We start from the raw sequence: 12211 nt of genomic DNA, 5'->3' as shown, positions 1-12211 counted from the left end.
CTCTTGGGCCATGGCTTGAAACTATAAGCTTGTTTGGATTTTACTTATAACTAATGATAAAGAAAACCAAGGGGGAAAATCACATCATTGCTTTTCATGTCTCCCCAACACCTGTCTCCAGGTGGGCTTGTGTAACTTCCCGCCTAACACTATTAAGCCCGTAATACATGAGACGCTCTTCAGCAATGCCATAAAGTTTTCTTGTGTTTTGTTTCTGTTTCTGATTTTATGTATGTTTATGTGTGTGTATGTGTGAATGTGCGTGTGTGTGTGTGTGTGTGTGTGTGTGTGTGTGTGTACTTTAGACACTTCGTCCTCTCTAACTGCTATCCAGAAGGCCACAGGTAGCTTTGATCTCTTTTATGCTATGTGTCTGAAGTGAAAGCGGGTTCCATTTCTTGATCCGTATTAAGCAGACCAGTATTAGAGGGAGGTGTCCTTTTGTGCGTACTCTGTACACCACTAGGTCTGCCACACCCAAACTAAATTTTCACGTATTTTGAAATAAAATAAAATTCCTTTGAAATGACAAGTTATTTCAGAAAAGAAAGAAAGCCTAGCTGTTGTGTAGAGCAGCACAAAAACTCAGAAAAACCACAGGTTTTACATGGGGCCTGTTACTTGGTCCTCCATTTAAAATTCTCAGTTTCCTTCCAAAGCAGTTGTTTTTAAACTATTCTGTTCCTGTCACTGAGGGTATTTTTCACAAAACTAGGAAAGAGTACGGAGCAATGGGCAAACAGCCTGGAAAGCCTGAGGTCAAGGTCCAGCGTTACTCTCCTTGCATTGTTTATACCCACTTGGGCAAGTGACCTGCCTTTAGGATGCTGTGCTCACCTGTGAGGTTAGGATAACGGTAACTGCGTCCTTGACTGTAGCAAAGGATTCCTAAGAGGGTCAGTGGAAGGGGAGGTGTCAAAGCACCTTCTGCACCAGGATACTCTGCTTGTGTAAGTTGTAACAGTGTGTGTGATGTTGAGAAGCTCTTCTGAGCCGTACACAGTCCCAGAGAGTATCAGACAATGAGAGGAAAATGGAGCACCATGGTGACAGGATTGCATGCTGCAGAGGATGGCACAGGTATCTGGGCCGCCTGCCATTGTGATAGGGACAAAACAGAACAAAACTGAAAATATCTGTACCTGGTTTTCACTTAAAGGTATTTCGAAAATTTAAAGCTGTGCGATGAAGTTAGCTTGGTATGAATTTATATGCCTGAACTCACACCCCATCTGCCACAGTGTCACTGGCCCAGAGTGGATTTAAAAGAAGATGGATTACCACACGCACCTCCAGAGCAATTTCATTGTATTATTTCCCGTTTAGCATGCCCACCAGGTTTTCCTCACAGTCTGTTGGCTAAACACACAAACAAAGTCTGTCTTCCTGTTGTATATTTTAGAATCATAATTTTTAAAAAAAACTTCCGTCTTTGGGCAATTTTATTCTAAAATTCCAGCTAGAAACAGAACTTCAGAACAGAAAGCATTCTCCATTCTGCCACAGAATAATGAACATATTAATTCTCAAAAGCTCCCTGTGGGAAAATGTAAAGATCTGACTGAGCTCAAGCCTTTTCGCATCCCCTGCATATTTCCCAAAGAGGTGGAAGCATTACGTTGGGTCCGGACTGCATGTAGGTGTCCAATTTGACTCTTTGGAGAGGCATTTGAAGAAGATCTGCCACACCTAGAGATCAAATTTATTGTCGTATGAATTCTATCCACTCATCAGAATTTTGACATCTCATAGTTACCATTATAGAAGCAAATTAACTTTTTTAATGAGGTTACTCAGCATGCAGATGAGGCCCTTGTTGCTCTGGCAGTCTTTTCTCTTGCTAAGACTCCAGTTATTCCTGTTGTTTTTCTCCACTGGCCACTGCTCTCTGACGTTTCTGTATTTTGCAGTATTGGAGCTGTGTGAAATGTGCGCTTTCTACTTGGAGCATACAGTGTGTGAGATGGTGTGGGTAAGGGAAAGTGATCGTAGTTTCAGAGGACCTTGGCTTTATTTCAGATTCTGCTATTATCTGGTGCTGCTGCTTTGAATCACAGTTTCTTCATCTGTAGCATCTGTCTGACAAACTTCACACCCCTTTTAGCTCACCAGGCAAAAGCCAAAGTGGGTACATGTACGAGTGCTCAGTAAAGCTGAAGGCATATACAAATGTCAGTTATTTCTGTAATGCCAAAGGCAAAGCTCTTTTCTGGTACTGACCGGGGTGGTGTCGCTGAGGAGCAAAGAGGTAGAAGCTCGATAGAGAAAGACTATAATTCCAGGCATCCTTGGTGCCTCGAAGACCAGATGGAACAAGACATCTGCAAACCAATAGGACATGCGGATGAGGATTCTCAGACTCACTAGGGTAGATCATCAGGGGTCATGTAGGGTTCTGTACTGCAGTAAACACAAGCCTCCCTTTGTGATGTCCACAGGGCAAAGTAGTAGATGAGTCTTGAGAGAGAGACTGAGACAGAGAGACACAGAGACAGAGAGACAGAGACAGAGAGATACAGAGACAGACAGAGACAAAGGCAAAGAGACAGAGACAGAGATAGAGAGAGACAGGCAGACAGAGACAGAGAGACAGAGAGACAGGCAGAGAGACAGAGAGACAAGCAGAGACAGAGAAACTGAGACAGAGCAAGAGATCCACAAGGGGAACTGTGCCTACAGAGGCTGCACAAGTGAGGTCGTATCTGGGTGCAAAGCAGGTGAGAGAATGGAAAGGTGGCCAGAAGCGTAATCAGGTAGAAGGCCATGTCAGGCTCAAGTGGAATTTTCTACAAAGACGTGCGCTTATTTCAGCGGTAGAAGATGACCCATAAGTAGGCTTTCATTACAGCACCTTCATACGTCAGACTGTTTATGTACTTCCATCTCTATCCTTTTATTTCTCTGTCTAGATACATTCAATATGTACTGTCTTGGTTACTTTTCTCTCATTGCTGAGACAAAATACCCAACGCCCAAAATGAAGGAAGGAAAGGTTTATTTAGCTTACAGTTTGTGGAGGTTTCAGTCCATACTTGGCTGGCTCTGAGGCAGAAGGTAGCAAAGCAACAAGAGCAAAAGGGGGAATGGCAGCCGAACAGCAAACAGCCAGAGCAAGCGGCAAGCAGCCTCTTTCCCTCCCTTACATTGTAAACAGGCTACCCCCACCTAAGGGGCATGTAGCTCTCACATAGTCTCCATGCCCTCCTCTTCCACAGGCTCAGGATGTATACAAAGTAAGCACTCTGGCTTCCTCCTGAGTCACTTAGCCAAACCTCTAGACTACCCAAGTTGACACAATGTATCAACCATAACATGTACAAATTAAAATGCTCTTGAATTACTTTATCAAATTACTTTATCAGAGTGGGAAAAATGCCATTGTACTGCAGTCTTCTAGACAGCTAGATGGCCTCATCTCAGAGTTCAAGAAAGAGATTAGTAGAAGAAAAATTCCCCTCCCCAGGATTAATTTTATTCCTCATGTCCAGGTGAGAGGAACAAGGGTCAATATGAATGCTGCACCCATGATATTGTCAGTAAGTTTTATTGTTTAAATGATTGTTCATTGCATGTGAACTAGTAATTCTTCGTCTCATTCAATGAGTCAACAAAAAATGAATGACCACGAAGTACACATGAGAATATAAAATTGCCTACATCATGATCATTTCTTCCAAAAATTTATGAACTGGTGGGGAGAAAAGCTATCCATACACAAGAAACTGGGAAAAAATACTTGCCAGAGAGGAGGCTTACATTTGTATGAGGATTCACATATCATGTTTCCCCACGACTAGGGGAAGTAGATAGTAATTATATACTACCAAAGCTACCAAAACATAATTTGAGTTGAGCTCCCCCGCAAACTGCATAGGATTTTGAATGCTATCTTAGACAAGGGAAGGCATTTGTGATGCAAGAAATATACACTGTGAACAACGTTGGAGCAGTTTACAAATTGGAATTGGGGCAATGATGATGGCTACAATGTGACTAAAGGTGAGAATACAAAGAGGGAGGGATGCCATCCCAACCCTGCACAGCCAGTATTGCTGGGGAAAGACAGTTCAAAATTTAGCAAGGGGTTTTGAGAAGGGATCACTTAAAAATTTGAACAGTGCTGAGCCTTAGATTTTATTTAGATGACGGGGGTACCAGATGTGCCAGAACACAGTGGAGAATCTGCTACGGTGCTGATGAGGAGGCTGGGTGGGGTAGGGGCACAAGGTTTATTGGATAAAAGGGAGAAGGTAGACAAGAAGGAGAAATGAGACCAGCAGTGGAGAGACAAGCGTCAGAAGTGTCGGCATAGTTTAGTCATCAGCCCCTGGCGATGGTTTGAGTGGAAGGCATGAGATATGGGACGGCGCTGAATAATGACTGCCAGAGTTCGCTCTGGGAAGCAGGGAGTCTAGAAGTAGCTTCCCAATGGGTGATACAATGATGGCTGGGTTGTAGGCTAAACCTAGAGTGCAGGGAAAACCTGAAAATAAGGATTGATAAGTATTTTCTTATAGTGTCAGAAGTGGTTCTTTTATGGTTAAACTCTGTTTGCCCCATGAGAGATTTTTTAAATTGTAGAACAAGTAGAGGTCATCAACCTAGAGGTCCTTGAGCATGTCCTCAACAAAGATTTTGTAAAATTGGCATTTATGTCTTAGAGATCTATTAAAGATACAGATCTTATATCTGAGAACAAAACATCTACTTGCATTGCCATTTTGATCTCAATATTTAACATTTGGGATTCTGAGGACTTTATTTGTTATTGTTTATTTGTTATAAATGTTCCATTTGTCTATTCCGAAGCACAAATGCGTTGGAGAAATACAATCAACTTCAGCTTTATGGTTTTGCTCTCAGTACTTTCATTTATTTAAGCAGTCACAAGGAAAAGAACTTAGGCTTTTTCTCAAGGAAAAAAAAAAAAAAACAAGTAAAGATATAAGAGTTTGTTCCCCAAGGATTATAGATTATTTTCTTCTAATAGGGTCTAGCTTTTATAAAAAGATATAATTCAATTTTTTGCTCACAAAAAGTAGTTCTCGGTGTATCTGGCTGAGATCTGACTTACAGATGTTTCTGTATAGCTCTGCAATAAATGATTAAAATTAACAATAGTGGTACAAATCCGAGGGCAGAGGATGACGGTCCCTCGCAGCAAAAGCATCCTGTCTGTGGGATATGCTCGCAAAGGAGCCTGGGAGATAACGCTGATTCTATCAGCCAGTCACAGAATGAAGCATCTAAATTTGTACTTTCTCTAGTTCAGCTAGAGGAGCACGACTTCCTCTTTTCTCCAAAAATGCCACTTTACGAGTTTGTGTAGGCTGCCGTATCTCTTCACAGTGGCCTACCCTGCACCGTAAGGTGTATTTTTATTTTTATTTTTTCCTTCTTTTCAAAGTCCCTAGGCTGGCTGTGTAGAGCCAGTTCTTCCCCTACCCCTCTGTTTTCTTCTTCCTTTAATAAATGTGAAATTTTGCCATCATTAAAAAGTTCCCATAGAGTCTTTGCTATCCAAACCTACAAAGTACTAGCAGTTGTTTTCATGTGTGGTTTTTTTAAATTAAAATGAAAATAAGATGTTCAAGAAGCACAAAAAAGTACCTATGAACCAATGGGAATGCGGAGCACGGAACTAACGACACCTTGGCAGTTGCATTCTGCTGCTATGAGCCGAGCCGGGAGCCCTTGTTGTAATCGCTGTGCGCTCCCTGCTTCAAGGGAAGGAAAACCTTTGGCGCCGCTTCTGCATCTGCTTCTGGCAGCGGCTCAAGGCAGACTCAGTGCTCAAGCGTCAGACTCTGTTCCCTGCGCCTTAGGTGCAGAACACTGGACCGCATGCAGCACTCCCATATCAAATTCCACGCATTTAACATTAGATACAATTGCATTTTGTCTCTAAGTCTTTACTGCTTTAAATTCCCCACTCTCACAGTCTGCCTGGCTTTTGTGCTGGGCCTTGTTCCCTTCTCTCTCTGTCTCTGTGTCTGCCTCTGTCTCTGTCTCTGTGTCTGTCTGTCTGTCTGTCTGTCTCTCTCGGTCTCTCTCTCCAGCAGTGGTAATAAGTTCTATCATGTTCTGTTCTCTTTGATTTACTTTTCCCATCTTGTTTACCTTACTTAACAAGTAACTGAATTCTCTTCCAGCTCCGTCTGGCCTTTCCTTGAATCCCGTGTTCCTTTTTGCTCCGTGGTCTGTGCTGCCCCCCGAATGGCACTTAAGTGCTGCAATACAGTAATGTCACCTATACTTTCTTCTGATCTTGCTCCTTGCATCCATAGAAGCCTTTTATTTCTCTGACTGTCTAAGACTTAGTTAGTTTGAACCTAGAAATTGGTCCATGGGATTCATAGAACTTTTTAAAATCTCCCAGTCTTTTTGTATCAAATTATAAGACATTTATCCAGCACCTTCTCTGTTTGTTACCAGGTTTAATGGGTTTCAAATTAAGTATGTCAAGGAAGGAGCTACTGATAAGATAGTGCAAGACACATTTCAGACAGACAAATGTGAACCAAATCAAATCAGATCAACACCCTAAAAGACTTGTAAATTTGAGGCCAATCACTGCAGTTTTATCAGAAATGAGGACAAACTGGACTTTACATGCTTCTGCACTTCTCAGTGAGGTCAACATACAGTGAGGTACACTGTGGACATGTCATCCCACCCAGACACGTGGACATAGCCATAGCATTGTCAGCTATGTGCCAAGTATGTGCTGTACAGTGTTTTACCTGCATTTCCTGTGATCCTAATGGCCTCACAAGTTCGGCATGTTAACTTCATTTTACAGATGAAGAAGCTGACTCTCAAAGTGGTCCTGTAAAGTAACATTCCTACGCTGACAGCCAGCAAGTTGCAGGGCCAGAGTTCATAGCCAGAAATAACTAAAAAGCCTGCACACTATTCCCCACTCATTGCCTGCCCAATTCCTATGGAATACATACTTGTGATATCATCTCCAATTATTCTCGCAGAACTCAGAGTGGAAGACAGTGCTTATCCACAGATGGTGCTAGACATACGGTTATCACTGAGATTTCAAATAACCCATCCCAGATACTTGAGGTTCCCTACTTGATATGTGTTCTCTGCAACTTTGCCAGAAACACCCCGATTCTACCTTTTGCTTATCAATTATATCGATGGCCTACTTGCAAAGGGCTAACAGGCAAGCTTCCGCAATATGTGAGGCTTGGCTTTTAATGAGTGTCCATGCGGCCTCCTGCGCACACAGTCACTAAGCAACGTATCCACCTTCGTTTGCACAGGGCCTCACCTGCAAGGCCCCATTAGCACTAATGGGTTGTTTCCCTTCTATCGCTCCAAGAATCAAAAGGAGAAGCTGCATTTTTGATGAGGTGGTAATGGCACATATGGACAACACCACTTAAGAGGTGCCTTTGTTGTCCTCACGTGGCAGCCCACCAAGGGACTTCAGACACCGTCCTCATGTGAGGAGCTCACAAAGACCCAGGAAGACCGTACTAAGTGGTGGTGCTAAGCACCTCTTCAGTCTAAGAGTAAAAATGAGCCCCTATTTATAAAGCCAAGCTCACTTGCTTTGGTATGCTTGTTGAGGTTTGCACCCTGCGTTGCTTGAACTGATTTTTTTTTTTTTTCTCTTTAGCAACATACAGGAAAGATTACTACTTCCCTCAATAAGCTCTAAAAAGTTGTCAGGCGGTACTTTGGCTGATAGGAAAACAGGAAGTGGGAGAAGAAGGAAGGAAATGCATTTCACAATTGGCACTCTCTCTATGGGACACATTATCATTATGCTTTTCTGTTCTTTTATTGTAACCTTAATCTGTCAAATGGATGTAGTATTTATTGGGCTCCTGTTGCTCTTAAGCCTGATACCAGGCACTGTGGGAGAATGTGAAACCGAAGACTTACTCTCTGTCATTCCAGGAAGCTGAAATCAGAAAGCGGAAGGCTGACAATCGAATACCTAGCATTTGATACGAAACTTTCAGTACCGGTTCTACATCTGAAAAGCTTGAAGCAGTGCTAAGAAGTCTTCATTAATTTCCTATCATTCTCTAACATTACATACACTAGGCCGGAAGGAGAACTAAAAAAAAAAAAAAAAATTTAAGAAATTTAGTGAAAGAGAAGAATGTAGGGAGCACATACCCGAGTTGAAATTTGACAAGTCAAAGTATAAATCCTAACTGACATTCTCTGATGTGGACAAAGGTAACTCAGTTTTTCGTCTATAACTCACCTTGGTTTCTATTTTGAACTCTGATTCTTAGAGTTAGTGAAAATATAATCTCAGGCAATTTTAGTTCCCACCTTCCCCTGGAGTTAAGTCTAAATTGCTGGCAGTGGGGGTTAGAAGTTTCCACTGTACCAGTTTTTTGAGGAGGCACAGGGGGAGGGAGCATGGAAGTGGGCCTCAAATGCTCCGTGGTCACAGTTCAGGGGTCCACTAAATTGCTCCCCCAGCTTTTTGTTCTTAAATGCATGCCCTCTTCCAGTCAGACTTTTTCTACTGTTTCTGGGGCATTTGGAAATTGTTCTATGCCCTCTCACCCAGGGGAGGAGACAGTTTTCTGAGGCTGTGTCTGCTGCCAGCCAGTCTAACTCTACCACACAGCCAGTTCCCCTCAAGAATCTCTGCTGCCTCCCCCTGGCCTGAGGAAGCGCTGAGTTCCATCGGCCCCTGTACCTCCTTCAGGTTCTGACACCAAGCCTGGGCTCCTGAATGGGAAGCTGTGCCCTCCGTGGGGAACTCAGCAATCACGGCTGTGCTCCTCCACCTTACCTTCCGCTTGCCCAGATGGGGTGCAGGAAAGCTTTACTTCCCACTTGTAAATGCCCACGTCTTTTGTCTACTGTCTTCCTTCAAGGGTCTAGACTCTTCAGATTTAGACAGAAAGCTAATTTATATCTTCGTGAGCCATAACTGTCTTCTGAGGCAAGTGTAATACAATGGCTTAAAGCTTGAGTGAGAGGGAAGGCAAAAGAGTGGAAATACGGAGAACAAAATCAGATATCATAGTACCCAGGCCAAAACCACGCTATGTTTTAAGATTAAGGATGATGCTTGGTAGTCAGTAAACCTTAATTTTATTTAAGTGATGAGGGAGGTAACAACATCTGCTACTTTCAATCAGAATCGTAGAGGATCGATGACATCCTAGAATAATGTAGCTTCAGTTAGTAGGTTAAGGGACCACAAATCCTATTCTGCAACACTCAATGAAATTGATAGAGCCCTGTGACTGCTCTGTCTTTCTGTTTCACTAGTCTCACAGATAGAATTCTGGTCTGTGGTTTCAGGTCTGTGGTTTGGTCCTACCCTGCTTATGTGCAAAGAAGTTAGCTTCCCGAGTGCTGGCAGAACAGAGATTTCTGGGTCAAAGTCCAAGGACTTTGCACTCACACCTTGACAAATAGCACGCATATCAATTCTCTCTTTTTTCAGGTCTCATGCAGACAACATGAGGTGTCCGGGTGAACATGAGAAATGCAGGGTTTTGTGCTATGTGGGAAAAAGTGTGCCAAGTGACGTAAGATTGTACAGAATGATTAGTAGGAGAGAGTAACTACAAATGACAGCTAAAGGTTGATGTGTCTGAAAAGAATATGTCACCACAACTTGTACACAGGAGCAGTGTTTTACAGAATGGAAGTTATCCTCTTACACTGATTGTACTAGAGTCTAACACTTACACCTGCTGAGTGCCCTTCAGATGCAGTGAAAGCTGCAGTAGGAAAAGGGACAGAATCACGAATGAAGTGCATTTGTTTTACATTGGTGAACCATAAAGCTGGCAAATCAAGCTGGCAAATCCTTAACCATAAAGCTGGCAAATCCTCAACCCACAGATGACAAAGCTAAGCAAAGTGTTCCATTAGAACTTGTGAGGATACATAGTTAAGAAGAAAACTTGCAAACCAGCATTAAGAGTTGAAAGTAGTATAGAGGACATAATCTTCAGGTACATGTAGACTGTTAGGGGAGTGGGTTAGTGAACAGGATATACGAACTAGTATAATGGGCTTGCACGCAGTTTAGAAGGCAAATTTAGCCACTAGAGAGAACATGAACCTCTGATGAGCTGAAGTTTCTAAGTTCTCTAAGCAGAAGGTTAGCTTAGTGAGAGGGCTATGGGCTGCGTGTCTGCTGTGTATTCTCCTCTGATGTCGCTTCCTGTGTGTTATCCCCCTTAATCCTCATAGCAGCCCTGCCAGGTAGGAATTTTTGGTTCTATTTTGAAAGGATACTAATGGTCGGAGACAATGCAGTTGGTAAATAACTGGGATTTGATTTCCATTTTTTCTTTCTTGCTTGCTTGCTTACTTGCTTGCTTTCTTGCTTTCTTGCTTTCCTTCTTTCTTACTTGCTTTCTTGCTCTCTTTCTTTCTTTTTTTCTTTCAGACAGGGTCTGGGTATCTGGTTCTGGCTTTGAACTCACCATGTAGCCCAGGCTGACTGATTGTCTCAGCCTCCCAAGTGCTGGGATTGCAGGCATGTGCCGTCATGCCTGGCCATTTGAGTTCCATTCTCCAGGAACTTCTAGGGTTAATGTATTATTCAAACATTTCTAATAGTTTATACTTTTAGGAAAACAATGCTCCATACATTTAATTTTTTGTTAATTTAATAAAAGGTAAACCTCCCTCCTTTCTCTCCCCCTCACGGTGTGCTAAAGCCAATGAGATGCTGCTTTTGTGACATGCGTGTGATCTCCCCACAGGTGACTTGTACATAGGAGGAGTGGCTAAAGAAACCTACAAATCCTTGCCAAAGCTCGTCCATGCCAAGGAGGGCTTTCAGGGCTGCCTGGCCTCCGTTGACCTGAATGGACGGCTCCCGGACCTCATCTCAGACGCTCTCTTCTGCAATGGCCAGATTGAGAGGGGATGCGAAGGTACGGAGTCCTCATCATCACACTGTTGAAAGTTCCCATTCCTCCTGCATGTAGGAGCTGATTTCACTGCTGAGCCACATTCCACTGACCAGTGGAATTCCCACTTCAGATCTAGAAGTCCTTCTTCCTGTTTCACACTTTTCATCCCCCAAGTAGGGGTTGTTTGCTGGGCGACATGCAGGTCTCATGTGAGGTGGGAGGGGCGTCTGTGGCTCCTGCTCCTTTTGGCTTCTTTGCATCTGCGGTCTACCTGATGTGTGTGTGTGTACGTGTGTGTGCGTGTGTGTGAGTGTGTGTGTGTGTCAATCAGTTCTGCAGTGTGTGCTTTATAGCATTACAGAGATACCCCACTTAATGTAGAAAATACATTTATGCAGTATTAGCCAGTTGGGCCCATTATTTAAAATCTGCAGTCAATGGGATATAAAGTGAAAGTAAGTTCTGTTACCCCATTTTGGAATCACTTTTTGATTTGAACGTACCTGCCAGCAAGTATGTATCCAGTATATTACCTGTTTTGGCAAAAATAGGTTCATATATTATTCAAGGCTAATATTCCACACTTCAGAATTACATTTAAATACCCTCCCTTCTACCAGACCAAGATCTGTAGGAGTATTTTCTTTTTATTTTAAAGAGGAAAAATATAACAATAAAACAGAGCTTTAAAACAGGTTAGTAGAGAGTTACAATAATTAATACATTCTATATTGTTGTCTTAGTAGTAGTTATTCAGAGTAATAGGAATAGTTTTGATATTTACTTTTATTTTAGATAAGTTTCTCTTTAACACCTTAGATTATTTGGGCCAATTCTCCCTCCATACATGTAATTTAATGACATTATCCCGAGTCGTGTTGCTTTTCCTTTAATGTTGAACTTGGTCCGTTTTGAAAAATTTTGATTCATAAGGAAATTTTATGTAGGAGAAGAAGAAACAAATGTGAATTCCTGTCCCCCAGGAGATTATGAATCATGTCTTCTCAGCCAAAATATTGATGTTATATTTAGCAGTTACTTAACTACATGGACTTTTTAATTTGAAAATATATTTTTTCTCTCTCTGAAGCATCTGTTTCTCTAAAAAGTTAGGTGAAATTCAAACTTTGCTGAAATAATACAGGAAGATATACATACTAATGGAATTCACCATTGAATTCATTTTCTAGTGTCATATTTATTCTCTTTAGTTCAAACCTTGATATATGCTTTTGTAAAACAACGAGAAATTATGTGTCTTCTCCTGCCAGTTTAGTAAAGGAAATAAAATGATTAAGTGAATAATTTCCTCTAGTAGATGGGTATAAGAATGTGGT

The 12211-nt window shown here is 42.1% G+C and overlaps 1 protein-coding gene across 8 annotated transcripts in view; it reads left to right on the top strand.

The window, feature by feature from the left end:
* Nucleotides 1-12211, top strand: part of Nrxn1 (neurexin 1) — a 947027-nt gene that overhangs the window by 427004 nt on the left and 507812 nt on the right. For all 8 annotated transcript variants that reach the window (XM_013517619.1, XM_005391018.1, XM_013517621.1 and 5 more), the window contains one exon: nucleotides 10722-10895. In XM_013517619.1, the coding sequence (XP_013373073.1) occupies nucleotides 10722-10895 (174 nt within the window). The remainder of the gene's footprint in view (nucleotides 1-10721; nucleotides 10896-12211) is intronic.

This window comes from Chinchilla lanigera, unplaced genomic scaffold (genome assembly GCF_000276665.1).
Source record: "Chinchilla lanigera isolate Chin_1 unplaced genomic scaffold, ChiLan1.0 scaffold00040, whole genome shotgun sequence".
In the NCBI taxonomy this organism is placed as follows: domain Eukaryota; kingdom Metazoa; phylum Chordata; class Mammalia; order Rodentia; family Chinchillidae; genus Chinchilla; species Chinchilla lanigera.
The sequence above is the reverse complement of the archived record's forward strand: the minus strand, read 5'-3'. Positions and strand labels throughout refer to the sequence as shown.